Source organism: Giraffa tippelskirchi, chromosome 3, assembly GCF_054371585.1.
Source record: "Giraffa tippelskirchi isolate mGirTip1 chromosome 3, T2T-mGirTip1v1.2.pri, whole genome shotgun sequence".
Taxonomy (NCBI): domain Eukaryota; kingdom Metazoa; phylum Chordata; class Mammalia; order Artiodactyla; family Giraffidae; genus Giraffa; species Giraffa tippelskirchi.
Genome location: NC_137277.1, coordinates 180,934,606 through 180,949,446, shown reverse-complemented (window position 1 = coordinate 180,949,446; position 14,841 = coordinate 180,934,606). Strand labels below are relative to the sequence as shown.

Genomic DNA, 14,841 nt, shown 5'->3' with positions numbered 1-14,841 from the left:
CTAGTGCCACCTGGGAAGCCCAAGAATCAGCAGTGTTGTTGAGTTGCTCAGTCGTGTCAGACTCTTTTCGACTGCATGGGCTGTAGCCCACTAGGCTCCTCTGTCCATGGGAGGATTTTGTTCAAAACTCACCTCTGGTAAAGAACAGACAGAGGGCATCTATGCTGTGTTCTGACAGACTTCACTTGCCCCTCTTCTCGGCATTTACAGGCTGGTTTATATCAGATGTGCTGACCTACTACTTCAGAAATGTTCTCAGGTGAGTGTGTGTCCGGCCCTGCCAGGGGTCAGGGACAAGAGACTGGGATGTGGTGTGATTGCTGTGAGGGGTGCTGGGTGGGTTGAGGGGCTTTTGAGTCTAGAGAGGCTGAGGCCAGCCCCGACCCCACCGCCTCTGACTGTGTGGTCTTGGTAAACTCACTACCTCTGACTGTGTGGTCTCGGTAAAGTCCTTTCTCTTTTTCGAGTCTTCCTTTTCTCGTCTATAAAATAGATGGCACCTACTTTGTAGAGATTTTGTGGGGATTTTCAGGTAAAAAACATAAGGCAGGTGCTTCATAAATGTGATTTCTTTCCTTTCTCTTCCCTCCTGTGTCACAGCTCCTCTCCCAGCTCTGAGATTCACGTCGGCTGTGTGGGCCAATGTAGCCCATCAGAGACCTTCAAAACTACGAATCAGATGGGGTTTCCTAGACCCTGTCTGTCTCTACGCTGTCCCCTCACAGCCCCTGGGCACTTACTGCATGCAGTCCCCCGGCTGAGGGAATGGGCCTTACCCAGCCACAAGGAGATTGGGGGGGGATTTTGGAGACGAACAATGGGCCAGTGCCCAGCTTTCCGAACTCAAGTGACTTCCTTTCTTCAGTGAGATGGGCCTGGTCCCTTTTCACTGGTACCTTAAAGAAGCTTTTCATCTCAGGCTTTCTTAGTTCCTCTTCTGTGACAACGTGGTCGGCCCCCAGATTCTTCAGTCTGTCGGTCAGCTTCTGGAGGTCAGGTCTGGAAACCAAACACAATCCAGGGTCCTCGGTCACATCTGCCCACTTTCTCCACCAGAGGCTCCCAAGACCCCTCAGCCACCCAGCCTCAGCACACTCCAGCATCTCCTGGCCTCAGTTTTCTCACTGGTGTGAGAAAGTGCTGGGTGGTTTCTACTGCTCCTACTGGCCCCAAGGATGCTAGAAACCATCCGGCCCGGGGAGGAGTTGGTTCACTTCCTGATTTCTTCTATTGAAACGACAAACTCCGCTTCTTTTCCTCCTGTCTTTTCAAGAGGCTCTTCAGAGTGTTGTGCAAACATACCATGACCCACGAGTGGCTCTGTGCCTCTTTACCACGGCAAACAGAGCAACTCTTGTTAGCACAACCGAGGGGACAGGGAACTGGAGCGAGTATCAGTTCTCCTAATGAGGCTGGACTTCCCTGTTGGACCCAGCCACGTGTGTGGACAGTGAGGCTTAAGGAGGCTGGATGATACGATGGAGAGAAAGAGTTGGGAAACTTCAGTTTGTCGTTGATTTGCTGTGTCTTCCTGAGCAAGTGGCTTCCTCTCTCTGATGACAAACCTGCCCCATCTCCTTTATATCTGTATTTAGTGCACTTCAAGGCATCACACAAATGCAAGGGAAACAGGGGCCTTGGGCTGGTCAGTTCACAGAAAGATATACAACTTAAAACATTCCCAAGTGTGAACTGTGGTTTTGAAAACACGGGCTTATCAAAAGTCAAGCATCTTAAAAACTCAGGTTGGGAGTGAGGGCCTTCTCTACCTCCTTCCTGCCCTCCCTTGACATTTCAGTCACTCATCCTATAGCCCCGGGGCTTCCCTCATAGCTCAGTTGGGAAAATCCCCTGGGGAAGGAAATGGCAACCCACTCCAGTTTTCTTGCCTGGAGAATCTCATGGACAGAGGAGTCTGGCGGGCTACAGTCCATGGGGTCGCAAGAGTCGGACACACTTAGTGACTAAACCATCCTATAGCCCCAAACCACTGGACTTTAGGGCTGGACGCTGACTCAGCCCTTAGCGAACAGCAGCTGCAGGAAAGGAGGCCCGCTTATGCAAGGGCGCCACCTGGTGGAGACTCGGGCACCTGCAGGTGCCAGGCTGGAAAGGCCCAAGTGGTGGGCTGGGATCAGACCTTGCTACACACCTGTCCCGGAGCACGTTGATGGTCCTCAGGCCCAGGGCTGCCGCGATCTGGATGACCGCTTGCCCCACTCCACTGTTGGATGCATTCTGGATGACGGAATCCCCTGTGGAGCCGGGAAGAGACTCAAGTCGAGATCTGTAACAGGTCAAGGGTTTTTAGCCTAGGATCCTATTAGAGGGTCAGAGGTGGAGTCCTCAGACTCTGAAGGGACCCAAGAGTGTTGCTCTCTTCTCCCGGTGTGCTCCAAGCCTCTACAGCACCCATGATGCCTGCCAGGATTCGGCAACTCAGAGTTCACGCTGGATGTGAACTTAGCCCCTGCTGTGTCAATGATTTTGCATCCTTCATCATCCTGCCAGCTCTTAGGTCAAGTCTCTGCTTAGGTTCTCTCTTTGGTTTGCAATGTCTCCTCTCTCTCCCTTTGTTTTGAAAGCCTATACATCCTTAGCAGCACAGCTCCAGTGTGGCTTCCTATGTGAAGCCCTCCCAGACTCTTCCCCCGTGCCCTCCCACAGCACTCTGCAGCCAGCTCTGTTAAGGCTCCAGGTCAGCCTCGACTTACAGCTTGTAGCTCAGTCCCTTTCTATCAATAGCCTGTGGCTTCTTGAGGGAAGATGCGCTATTGCCTTGAGATGGGATTAGAGCTGCAATGGAGACACTGGCAGTTCCTGAATCAGGGTCCTCCGGAGTCTGTGATCCAAGCCCAGGCCTAACTTTGCACTTTAGCTGAGTGGGGAGGTGTGGGCTGTGCTGGAAAAGCATGGGCTCTGGAATGAGATGTACCAGGGTCTGACTCCCAGCTTCTCTACCGACTGGAACTGGAACTGAATGGGGCGGGGCAAGCCCTGACCTCTTTGAACCTCAGTTTCTTCCCCATAAAAGAGGGGTCCCAGGAGCACCCACCGGGGTGCTCCTCATTCGAGTCCAGGGCCGTCATGTCTGGGGAGGGGCTCCAGTCCCCTGAAATGCTAGCTAGGTTTAGAGAGGCAGCAGGGATCTCATGCTAGAGACAGAGGACTTTCTGGAAGGAGAAGGCTCATCATTCTTAGCTAGGGTCAACCTACAGACTGTCACCCATCCAGGGGGTTATGAAACCAACCTAGTGGGTTGTGAACGTTTATTTTTTCTTGATGGTTAAATCTGAGGAAAACAGAATAAAAAATAGTGGAGTGTATCACACATGGTGAGCTTAAATATTGTTCCATGAAACTCTGGTTTCCATTACATATATATTCATATATGTCTATGTACTGGAGGATAGTGTGCAGTGTTATTTGTTACCATGGGTCAAGATCACGTGTTTCACACCAGCCCTGGGGCGGGAAAGTGGAGACGTGGCATGGGCACTTGAGGTGGGTGGTGTCAGAATGGCCTGATCGGACCACTGCAGCGACAGTCCTAATCAGAGGGGGCCTTGGGGGAGGGGACGCAGGCGACCACAGCCTCTGCTGCACTGGGATTCAAGCGAAGGTCCCTGATCACAGCTGCTGGCTTTCTCCACTAGAGAGACCCAGGGCTGCTTGGCCACAGCTGGGGGACCCGCATCTGTCTCTGCAGGAAGCTGGGACTGGCTTTCAGCCGCCACCCAAGCCGACCACCCTCCCACATCTCTCACCTCAGTCGCCTTGTCTGCGTGACAGAGATGGGCTGGGTGATCTCTAGGGCCCTGCCGGCTCCTGGATATGTGTGGTGTGCAGGGTAACCCTGCAGCCACGGTGGATGGGAGGTGGTGGGTAACTGGCGCAGCTTCCTGCCACTCGGAGGTTAATTCTGAGGAGGATTCTGTGAGGGTCTTTGGAGGCTCCTCAGCAGGACTGGGTCCTGGTCGCCCACGGCGGGAACCAGCCTTCATTGGCTTTTCCTCCTTCCTTGTCCCTGGCCTGCCCCAGTCCCTCACTCTTGCTTCCAGGGGTCACCTCCCCAGGGAACTGTCTGCCCTCAGTCCTCGTCTAAGGCTCTGCTTTCAGGGAAACCTTTAATAAAACACCTGGCTTTGTCATTTCCTTGCTGAGTGATCTCAGGTGAATAATTTACCTCTTTGGACCTCAGGTTCCTCCTTTATCAAGAGGGAGGATGGTACCCGGGGCGCCCTGGTACCGCGCCGTAGGCCAGGCCCTGGGCTGAGGGCTGCTCGGCATGTCTCCGTGGGCCCTCAGAACCTTGGCCCCATTTCACGGATGAAGGGTCTGCTGATTCGAGTGGTCAGCTGCCAGTCGGTGAGGCTGACTGGGGCCCTCAGCTCACCGCTCTGACGCCCCAGTGCATCTGATGGGCAATGCATGGGAGGGCACGTATGTGGACTGGAAAGTGCTCTGGCCGTGCTGAGTGGCAAGACTAACGCTAAGTTCAGCATTTTACTGAAAACACAGGGACTGTGTCTGTCTTGTCTGGCTCTGCAGCCCCAGAGCTCAGCACAGCTCCACACCATTTTGCTGAGTGACAGAATTCCACCCCAAGCTCGAGGGAATGTGACCCCTCAGCGGTTTTCCAGGGTGTGCTCCTCCGTGGGGTTTCCGCCTGTTTTCCAGGACCCAAGCTGACATCCTTCCACATAAAGCAACAAAAAACACACTCACCCAGGTCGGGGCCGTCTTCCTCGCGGCCCCTCACCAGTAAGTTCCCAGGCCTCGGGGGTCGGGACGTGGGTCACACCCCGGTCAGGAGAGCCCAGCGTGCTGGCCCTCTGCGGTGCCTACCTGGCCGCAGCCGCTCAAAGTCCATCAGCATCCGGTAGGCCGTGCAGGGGTTGACGCCCAGGGTGGCGGCGCTCTGAAGAGGGATGTCACTTGGGACTGTGATGAGCTCTTCCTCGCTGAACACAGCCTCGGTCCGCCAGGTTCCTGGGGGGAGGCCAGGGGAGTAAGGAAGGACCCCTCCACACCCAACCCCAGCTCCCCCTCCTCAGTGGACGGGCGCCGAGGACAGCGGGCTTCAGGAATGCTTGGAGGAAAAAAAAAGAAAACTTTGAGGTCTCTCTGAATATCTTTGAGCCCTGGTGATAATTACGTTAGGGAGACTGTTAACCCCACATGAGTGACCAGGAGACTGAGCTGGTGTCACACAGCAGGAGGTGGAGGATCTCAAATTATTGGACTCTGAGGGTGAGACAGCGACATCATTATCGGGGCAGGAGTAGTTGAAAAAAGCCCCAGGTTCCCACTCGGGCCTCATTCTCACCTAAGGCAGGGTGACTCGGTATGGTATTATGGAAAAAAGCATGCAGGTTGAAGTTGAAGGTCTAGGTGTGGGCCTTGGCTTTGCTGGTCTGCTAGTCTGAGCACGGTGACTGAGTTCTGGTTACTCTAATATGCGGATGACACCAGCAAGAAGAGCTTTGAGTGGCTTCCCCAAGAGATGCTGCGCAGATTACGTGATATACGGGAAGTGAAACAATCCTGTAAACTGGGAAAAAAAAGGCTCCTTAACCCCCAACCTTAAAACTCAACATTTGGAAAATTAAGATCATGGCATCTTGTCCCATCACTTCATGCCAAATAGATGGGGAAACAGTGGAAACAGTGACAAACTTTATCTTTTGGGGCTCCAAAATCACTGCAGATGGTGACTGCAGCCATGAAATTAAAAGACACTTGCTCCTTAGAAGAAAAGTTATGACCAACCTAGACAGCATATTAAAAAGCAGAGACATTACTTTTCCAACAAAGGTCTGTCTAGTCAAAGCTATGGTTTTTCCAGTAGTCATGTATGGATGTGAGGGTTGGACTATAAAGAAAGCTGAGCACTGAAAAATTGATGCTTTGAACTGTGATGTTGGAGAAGACTCTTGAGAGTCCCTTGGACTGGAAGGAGATCCAACCAGTCCATCCTAAAGGAAATCAGTCCTGAATATTCATTGGAAGGACTGATGCTGAAGCTGAAACTCCAATACTTTGGCCACCTGATGTGAAGCGCTGGCTCATTTGAAAAGACCCTGATGCTGGGAAAGATTGAAGGTGGGAGGAGAAGGGGATGATAGAGGACGAGATGGTTGGATGGCATCACTGACATGAGTTTGAGTAAACTGCGAGTTGGTGATGGACAGGGAGGCCTGGTGTGCTGCAGTCCATGGGGTGGCAAAAAGTCAGACATGACTGAGCAGTCGACTGAACTGAACTGAACCCCCAACCCACATTCCAGTTCCAAACACAAGAATGATAAAATGTCCAGTTTAAATGCCTCACTCAAGAGGGCAGGAACTGAGGCTGTGACCTGCCCTGAGTCACCTGGCTCCCCGGGCTGCCGGCTTCCGTCTGCAGATACTCGTCCTGCACCAGCTGTGAGCCAGGCCCTTGAACAAAGACGCACTCCTGGTGTTCACGGGGCGCTGGCTCCAGTGCGGCAGAACAGGAGAGACATGAATGAGCAAGTATGACCACTGTAAGTTATACAGGGAGAAACGGGAGAAAATGACTTCAGACAGGAGCGGGGAGGGACAGCTTCTCTGAGGAGGGGGCGGGCTGGGAGGCGAGGGCCAGAGATGCAGCCACTCAGTCCGCACACACTCCCGCGGAGGAGAAGCACAGGCTCCTGAAGCGGGACAGAGATAGGAGCGGAGCAGGACGCATACGCGCCGGACGGGAGACAGTGACAGACACAGGAGTGGAGCGGGAGGGATACCTGCTGGAGGGGAGACTGTGGTGGGAAGAGTGGCTGGAGACGTGGCTGATGTGGCACAGGCTGGATGGACGTCACGAACCAGTGAAGTTGCTCAGTCGTGTCCGACTCTTTGCGATCCCATGGACTGTAGCCTACCAGGCTCCTTCATCCATGGAATATTCCTCCATCCATGGAATTTTCCAGGCAAGAGTACTGGAGTGGGTTGCCGTTTCCTTCTCTAGGGGATCTTCCCAGCCCAGGGATCGAACCCAGGTCTCCTGCGTTGCAGGCAGACGCTTTACCATCTGAGCTACCAGGGAAGTACTCCTTTCAAGATCTTGACCCACAGTAACCACGTGTTACACTCTAACTCAGCCCATGTACATATATAAATACAAACACACACACATACCTAACTGAAGCCAAAGTTTCATGGAACAATACTTAAACCCTACTCTATGTGACGTGTTGTACTCTGGGTCATGGCATGAAGAACGGATTTCATTTTAATGGACAGGAGGCTTCTAATTTTAAAAGACACCTGAGGTGATTGGATTTACGCTTTAAGATCACTTTGTTGCTGCAGATGTATGGATGGCCAGTAGGCACGTGAAAAGAGGCTTGACATCACTAATTATTAGACTTGCAAATCAAAACTACAAAACTCACACTGGTGGTCAGAATGGCCATCATTAACGTCAACAAATAACAAATGCTGGAGAGCATGTGGAGAAAAAGGAACCCTCCTACACTGCTGGTGGGAATGCAAGCTCGTACAGCTACTATGGAAAACAGCATGCAGGTTCCTCAGAAAACTAAAAATAGACTTGCCACATGATCCATCAATCCTACTCCTGGGAATATACCCAGACAAAACTAAAATTCAAAAAGATACATCACTCCTGTGTTTCCAGTAGCACTGCTCACAACAGCCGAGACACGGATACAACCTAAATGTCCGTCAACAGATGAATGGATAAAGAAGATGTGGTCCATATACAATGGAATACTACTCAGCCATAAAAAAGAATGAAATAATGCCATCTGCAGCAATGTGGATGCAACTAGAGATTGTTTTACTAAGTGAAGTGTAAGTCATAAAGAGAAAGACAAATACCACAGGATATCACTCATATGTGGGATCGAAAATATGGCACAAATGAACCTATCTACAAAACAGAAACAGACTCACAGACATAGAGAACAGATTTGCGATTGCTTAGAGTGGGATGGATTGGGAGTTTGGGGTTGGTAGATGCAAACTACTATATTTTAGAATGGACAAACAAGGTCCTACTGTATAGGACAGGGAACTATATTCAATATCCTATGATAAGACATAATGGAAAAGAATATTAAAAAAAAGAATGTCTATATATGTATAATTGAGTCACTTTGCTGCACAGCAGAGATTGGCACAACATTGTAAGTCAACTACGTGTTTTGTGCTCAGTTGCTAAGTTGTGTCTGATTCTTTGCCGCCCCATGGATTGCAACCCACCAGGCTCCTCTGTTTATGGAATTTTCCAGGCAAGAATACTGGAGTGGCTTGCCATTTCCTCCTCCAGGGGATCTTCCCGACCCAGGGATTGAAACTGGGTCTCCTGCATCTCCTGCATTGGCAGGTGGATTTTTTCACCACTGAGACACCTGGGAAGCCCCAAATCAACTATACTTCAATTAAAAAAATATCATTCTGTTGCTATGTGGGGAAAGGGCAGAGTAGAAATAGGAAGGCTAATCAGGGGGCTACTGGAGGGGCCCAGAAGGGAGGTGCTGGTTGCCTAGACTTTGGTAGCAGGGAGGAAGAAAAGTAGATGGATTTGAGTTATGTTTTGAAGATAGAATCGACAGGATATGAGGAGCACTGGGTGAAGGGTGACAGGTCCTCACCCCTGCAGGCAGGGATCCACGTAAAGCAGAGTCAGACATACGCAGATTCAAGCCCTGGCTTGTGGAGGACTTCCTGGGTCGCCTTAGGGAAACGACTTCAAGCCTTGTTAGCGTGTGTCTCAGGGGTCCTCAGCCTGTTCTTCCAAAGCTCTTGACTGTGTGCTCATGACCCACTGCCCTGGCTCTATTGTGGTCCAGGGTGGAGAGCAAGGGGGCAGGCTGTTAGGTGTGCTGCGAGAGGGGAGAAACAAGGTGGGCTTTAGGGGCCAGGAGGCAGGAACACTCTTCACTAAAGGCTGTGTCAATCCCAGAGAAGACTGCTGGCTGAGAAAATAAGAGACTGCAAGACTGAAGGGGTGCTTTGAAGTCCAGAAGCTGTCTTGTCTTTCTCTGGGCTTTGGGCAGCCTAGTTTTCAGATTTTCAGGGTCATCTTTATAATCATCACCCCCTTCATCTTAGTCAACATTTACTGTACTCTGCTCTGTGGCAAACGCTTAGTGAATGGCTCTCTGTGCATGAAATCAAAGGTGTTTTCTAATTCCTCTTAATGGCAGGACAATGGAAATCCAGCCTTTGACACGGATTTCTGGGGCTTGGCAGTCGTTAATCTTCTTCTTAGGAGAACCTGGGTGGGATGGGGACAGCTTCCACATCAGCCTCCAGGGCTTTCAGGGGAAAGTAGAAACCCTTAGGCTTTCGAGTTGGAGAGAGCTGCTTAAAAACCCCAGCTCTGCCACTCACTAGTTGTGACTTTGAATGATCACATCACCCTTTTTGAGTTGCAGTTTTCCTGATCTGTGAAATACAGAGGACAACACTCCCGTCACAGTGTAAAGGCTGCACAGACTATCACTGTGCCTGGTACACAGCAGGTGTGGAACCCCCCATGGTCTCCTTTTCTGATCGGAATTTCCCAAGCCTGAGTTCTGAGGGATCCCAGTCCCCACTCATGTGCACCCAAGCCTTAACTGTCTCCATCATCTAATGCAGGGGTCACTAAACTATGGATCATGGGCCAAACCTGGCTTGCCACCTGTTTTTGCAAATAAAGTTTCATTGGAACACAGCTCAGTTTTTAATGTATTGTTTATGGCTATTTACAACGGCAGAGTTGAGCAGAAGTGGAATGGGCTGCAAAGTCTAAAATATATACTCATTGGCCCTTTAAGAAAAAAGTTTGCCAACCTCCCATCTAATGCATATGGAAATTTAGTGTTTGCAAAGGTCATTGCATGTATTCCCTCAGTTGAGACAGACAAGGCAACGATAATTATCTCTATTTTAGAGATGGGGAAACTGAGGCTCAAGGTAACTGTGATTTAAACAAGGTCATGGGGGGAGGTGGTGGTAGCAGTGGTGGTGGAAGGAAAGCCTGCATCTGACCCCCAGGTCAGTGCTTGCTAGGCCCCAAGGTGCCTCAAGGGGGTCTAAGTATTTCCAATGGGCAAGTCATTTCGCACATTCTCTGGCCCTGGCTCCCCTGGGTCTGGGGAAAAGGCTGACTACAGGCACAGCAACAGCTGAGCAGCGCAGAGCATGAGAAATGACCAAGATCTGGCCAGCTGAGGACTTCTCTGGTTAATGATGGACACTCTACTCAACTGCAGTCTTCTCTAGAAGAAAGACTGTGTCTGTTCAGTGCTACATGCTAGAGCCCCGCACATTACAGATGCTCACAAGATGTTTACTGAATAAACTGAGTTAATTATCGTCCTGACAATGATAAAACCCTCACCCTCTCCAACTGGCGCCTGGTTTAGAAGAATCACCTTTTCTGTGGGGGAGAAATCCCAGTTCTGGCTATGCCACCACCACACACGTGCAATTACCCATACGCCTGGCCCGCGACCTTTCTTTTCTTCCATCTAAACACCAAGCCCTCTTACTCCAGCTTCTCTGTCTACCCATCTCTCCAGTCCCACAGCACCGTTTGTCCAGACCCTTATCACCTAAAGCTTGGATTGCTCGGCCACCTCCTCACTGGCTTCCTGCTGCCCCACCCTCTGCCCTTTCAGAGCCTTCTCTGTAAGGTGCAAGTCTGACCAAATTGTTCCTCGTCTTCACCCTTCGTCAATGCTCCCCACCTCCCACACCGACTGTGGATGTGAGCGCTCCATGACCAGGGCCCTGCCGACCTCTCCAGCCTCCCCTTGCTTCTCTGCGCCCCTCCCCCCCAACTGCCCCCACCCCCACCCCCCTGTAACCCAGCCGCACCGAGTGGCCTGCACTGCTGATGGCACTGCGCCTTCTCCCATCGCCACACCTCTGCCCCGGCTGTGTTTCCGTGGTCTTCTAGACCAGCGGTCCCCAACCTTTTTGGCACCAGAGGCTGGTTTTGTGGGAGATAATTTTTCCGCAGAAGCGGCAGATGAAGCTCCTGCTGTGCAGCCTGGTTCCTAACAGCCTCAGACCGGGACCGGGTGCATGGCCCCTCGGGGGTGGGGTGGGGGACCCCTGGTGCAGACCCAGTTCAAGCCTCACTTCTCTGGGAAGCCTTTCCTGACGCTCCCCAAGGCAGGGAGCTCTCGCCTTTGTGTTCATCCTGGGATGACAGCACTCATTACACTGCACTGTAGTAAGTGCCATCTTCCCACTTCCAGCCAAGGGCATGTGGAGGGCAGAGACTGTGTCTGACCCAGGTTGGGGGCCCTTCACTCCACACGGGGGGTGGAGGGGTGGCCCGAAGCACCAGCCGTAGCCTGTGAATCCTGGCAGCTCTCAATCTGCTCACCTGGCTATGCTCTTTCACTGCCGGGGTGGGGTGGGGAAGAGGGGGGCTATAGGAGAGGGTGGGGCCATTCTTGGAAGCATCTCTGATCTCAGAGAAGGAAAGAGCTTTGTAGACTCCTCATACTATTTTTTTCCTGCCCGGTACATTCTTCTTTCTAGAACTGTTCTGGGATTGTCAACTGCAAGGCCCCCCTCTCTACACCACAGATGTTGGCAAGAGACTCAGCTGGGGTAACTGTGAGTGGCCCAAGCCCCATCCGCTGGCGATAGGTTCGTGGATGGGCAAAGACCCAGGCAGGGCTGGTCAGAGCCCTTCTGGGGGATGGACATGGTTGTACTGGACACATTGTGGAGGACATGCTCTTTTGTTTGCTCTCAGGATGATGTAAACCTCAGGCTGCCAGTGACTGTCCATTAAAGGTATGTATCAGAGTGGGTCTGAATCTTAGCTCCACCACTTAACGGCTGGGTGACCTTGGGCAACCTGCTTAATCCTTTACGTTTACTGTTGTCCCACCTGCAAAATGGGAATAATAACAATATTTACTTCACGCTGTGGGCATATGAGTAAATATAGGTAAAGTGCTTGTAACAGTGCCTGGTACAAAAGGAGTGGTCAATATTTGTTGCTATTTCTATATCACTGTGGGGACAGATCCCATCGGAGGGCTAATGAGAACAAGAGAAAGAGCTCTCACAGCCTTGGGGTTTCTAGATCCAGCTGTGCCTGAAGCTTTCCATCTCTTGTACTTCCCTGTTCCACAAACCAATTAACTGCTTTTCTGGCAAAGCAAGCTTGAGTTGACTCTTTGCAAGTTATAACCTCAAGGGTCCTCACATTGGAGTGAGGTGGGAAAAACAGAGGCGACCAGAGTCTAGGGGGCTCTCTTTTCAGTGTGCTGTTTGAGTTTGGACGAGGGCTTCTTCGTAGGCTTCAGCTCCTCATACGTCCAATGGGGTGAACATCAGCCCGGCTTGCCTCTCGTGGCTGCTGCCAGGATCCATCTGTATGATGTTTGTGCCTCAAAACCCATCAAGTGCTAAAAAATACATCTCACCAAAGACTCCTCACCCCATATCAGAGAAACTCCTCACCCGCAGCCTGGCTTATGCAGGGCCTTCCCAGGCGGCCCCACCCGCTTTGTGACCTCCCCCCTCACTTTTTTCTGCAGTCCCTTCCCACGTGCACATCCTCTGCTGAGGCTACACCGAGTTTTCCTCCACTTCCAAAAGTCTCCTCTGTGTCTTTGCTCCATTTGTGTTCTCCAAATGCCACCATTTAGGGCTCATCTCCACCTGCCAAAATTCATCCATCAGAGGTCCCTGCCAATGAAGCCTCCTCCTGAAGCCCTCGAGACTGTCTTTCTCACACACACAGTTGCCAGAGGTGCCCTCTGCTTTCTGTGAACCTGCAGCACTCCCTTTGTGGACGTTGTTGATTTGGAGATTTCGTCAGTTAAGATTTTAACCTCCTGGAGGGCAGGGCCTGTCTTCTTTGATTCCCCGTTGCACCCTGTATTCCCTAGGGATGTAAGAGCTCCAATCAGCATGGGTGCACAGTGCTGAGAGCTGATGCACTGTCTCCTGAGCAAAAGAAACAGAGATGCTCCTCTCCTGGTCCAGCTTCTATCCCCCCTGGAGGCAGGTGTATGGACTTAGTAATAAATCCTGTGCTGCTTTCTTACACTGAGACAAGGAAGAAATGTGTACCACATCTGTGAGATAGGATCCGAAACAACACACGCTGGAGACACCTGGAGAAACTCACCCAAACCAGGATTCGCTGGGATCACCCAGTCTCCTGGCTTCACCCTGGTCACACTGCTGCCCACGGCTACGACCTGTCCAACACCTTCGTTCCCTCCAACAGCAGGCAGCTGGGGAAGGAGGCCGTAGTTTCCTAAGGGAGAAGAGCACAGAGGGTTATCCATGAAGCTTGGGTGGAAAGCATGGGCTTTGGAGTAAGACGGACCTCAGCCCAATCTGACCAGCTGTGTGACTGACCAACTTCTCTGAGCCTGAACCTCTTCATCTGTAAAGGGGGAAAATACTCCTCAGTTTCACGGTTATTATGAGATTAGATAAAGTAGGGACTGAGCCCAGCATACTTGGCACTTCACAATGGTTGGGTTGCTCCCCCACTGCAATCTTCCTAACTCTTGAAAAGCCTCACATTCCAGGGAGGGGAGGCCAGAGAGGGCTCACACAGTGTGCAGACAGCCTCATCTGGAGAACAGCTGCCGCTAATCACAGGAATTTCACACCCACACCTGGGGAGGAATGAAAGCGAGGCGGCGGCTAAGCAAAAAAGCCAATTAACATAAGCCACAGAAACCAAGGTTACCTTGGATCATATTTATGTCAGATGGATTGATAGGGGCCGCCAGCATCTTCACATGGACGTCTGATCCGCCCACAGCAGCCAGCTCCAGGTTCTTCAGTCTAAGCACAAAGCCAGAGAGATGTTCATGTCACCCGGGCTAGACAGGGAGTCTTTTGCTCAGATCATCTCCCCAAAGTAGGTCAGGCAGCAACATTTTTGAGCTGCCATTGTGTGCCCAGGGATGAGGGTTTTGTTAGGAGCGAGGAGCTATAAGGAATTCACACAGGATACAGGTTAACTCTCATTAACTGTAAGTGGACAGTCCTGGTGACTTCTTGACCCCACCGCCTACTCCAGGGCAGAAAGTGGTTAAAACTCCTGTGGGCCTCGGTTAGCCCTGTGTTGTCCAAACTTGCTTGATTCACCTGGTATACTAATGTTACGGATTCTCAGACCCCAGCTCTGACCCACTGAATCAGAATCTCCAGATAAGGGGCACCCCAAGGAACAACCGGGAAAACCCTTGCAAGGCTCGTTTGTTCTCCAATTTTTCTTTTTGCTCCAACACACATAAGGAAGACATTTTCGTTAGCTGCAGAGTGGGGAGGGAAAAAGAGAGATGGCTCATGGAAGGGGGAAAGAACTCCCTGCGTGACTGTGGCTCGCCCCCTGGAGCTACATCCTTCATGACCAGGACCCTGGTCTGTCAGAAAGGATGCTGGATGGAGGGCTGCTGGTCTCAGTGTGAAACCCCACCCCGGATGGCTTTGTCACCGAGAGCAGGTTTATCCCTCGCTCCAGGCTTCCATTTCTTTTATCTGTACAATGGGGGTGACGTCACCATCACCTTCCCATGTACTTGATCACTTCCCAGGGCTCTTTCCATGTCAGGTCTCTATGGTAACTCCCTCTGCTCCTAGTGTCCACGCCCTAGACATCGTGGTCTGTACCCACTGGAATGTTGGTTAATGGGTAAAACCTGCCCAGTGGCAATGCCCACGTGCTACTTCTGTTTTTTTAATAAAAGGAGACCTTCCAACCAGAAAGGGCTGATCAGTGTATTATTAACAGACCAATGGAGCCTCATGACTTGTAATTATGAGAGAATCCTTTTCTGGCTCTCTCTACACCTCTAAGACTTCTTGT

General features: G+C 51.3%; 1 protein-coding gene and 1 non-coding gene across 7 annotated transcripts in view; both read right to left on the bottom strand.

Annotated features, from left to right (window-relative positions):
• MECR (mitochondrial trans-2-enoyl-CoA reductase) overlaps positions 1 to 14,841 on the bottom strand; it is a 39,416-nt gene that overhangs the window by 8,050 nt on the left and 16,525 nt on the right. For all 6 annotated transcript variants that reach the window (XM_081586297.1, XM_081586300.1, XM_081586294.1 and 3 more), the window contains 5 exons: positions 13,717 to 13,814; positions 13,141 to 13,272; positions 4,849 to 4,992; positions 2,153 to 2,255; positions 897 to 999 (listed from right to left, as the gene is read on the bottom strand). In XM_081586297.1, the coding sequence (XP_081442423.1) occupies positions 897 to 999; positions 2,153 to 2,255; positions 4,849 to 4,992; positions 13,141 to 13,272; positions 13,717 to 13,814 (580 nt within the window). The remainder of the gene's footprint in view (positions 1 to 896; positions 1,000 to 2,152; positions 2,256 to 4,848; positions 4,993 to 13,140; positions 13,273 to 13,716; positions 13,815 to 14,841) is intronic.
• TRNAC-GCA (transfer RNA cysteine (anticodon GCA)) lies at positions 6,997 to 7,068 on the bottom strand. The gene has a single exon. It is a non-coding gene; the product is annotated as a tRNA-Cys (tRNA).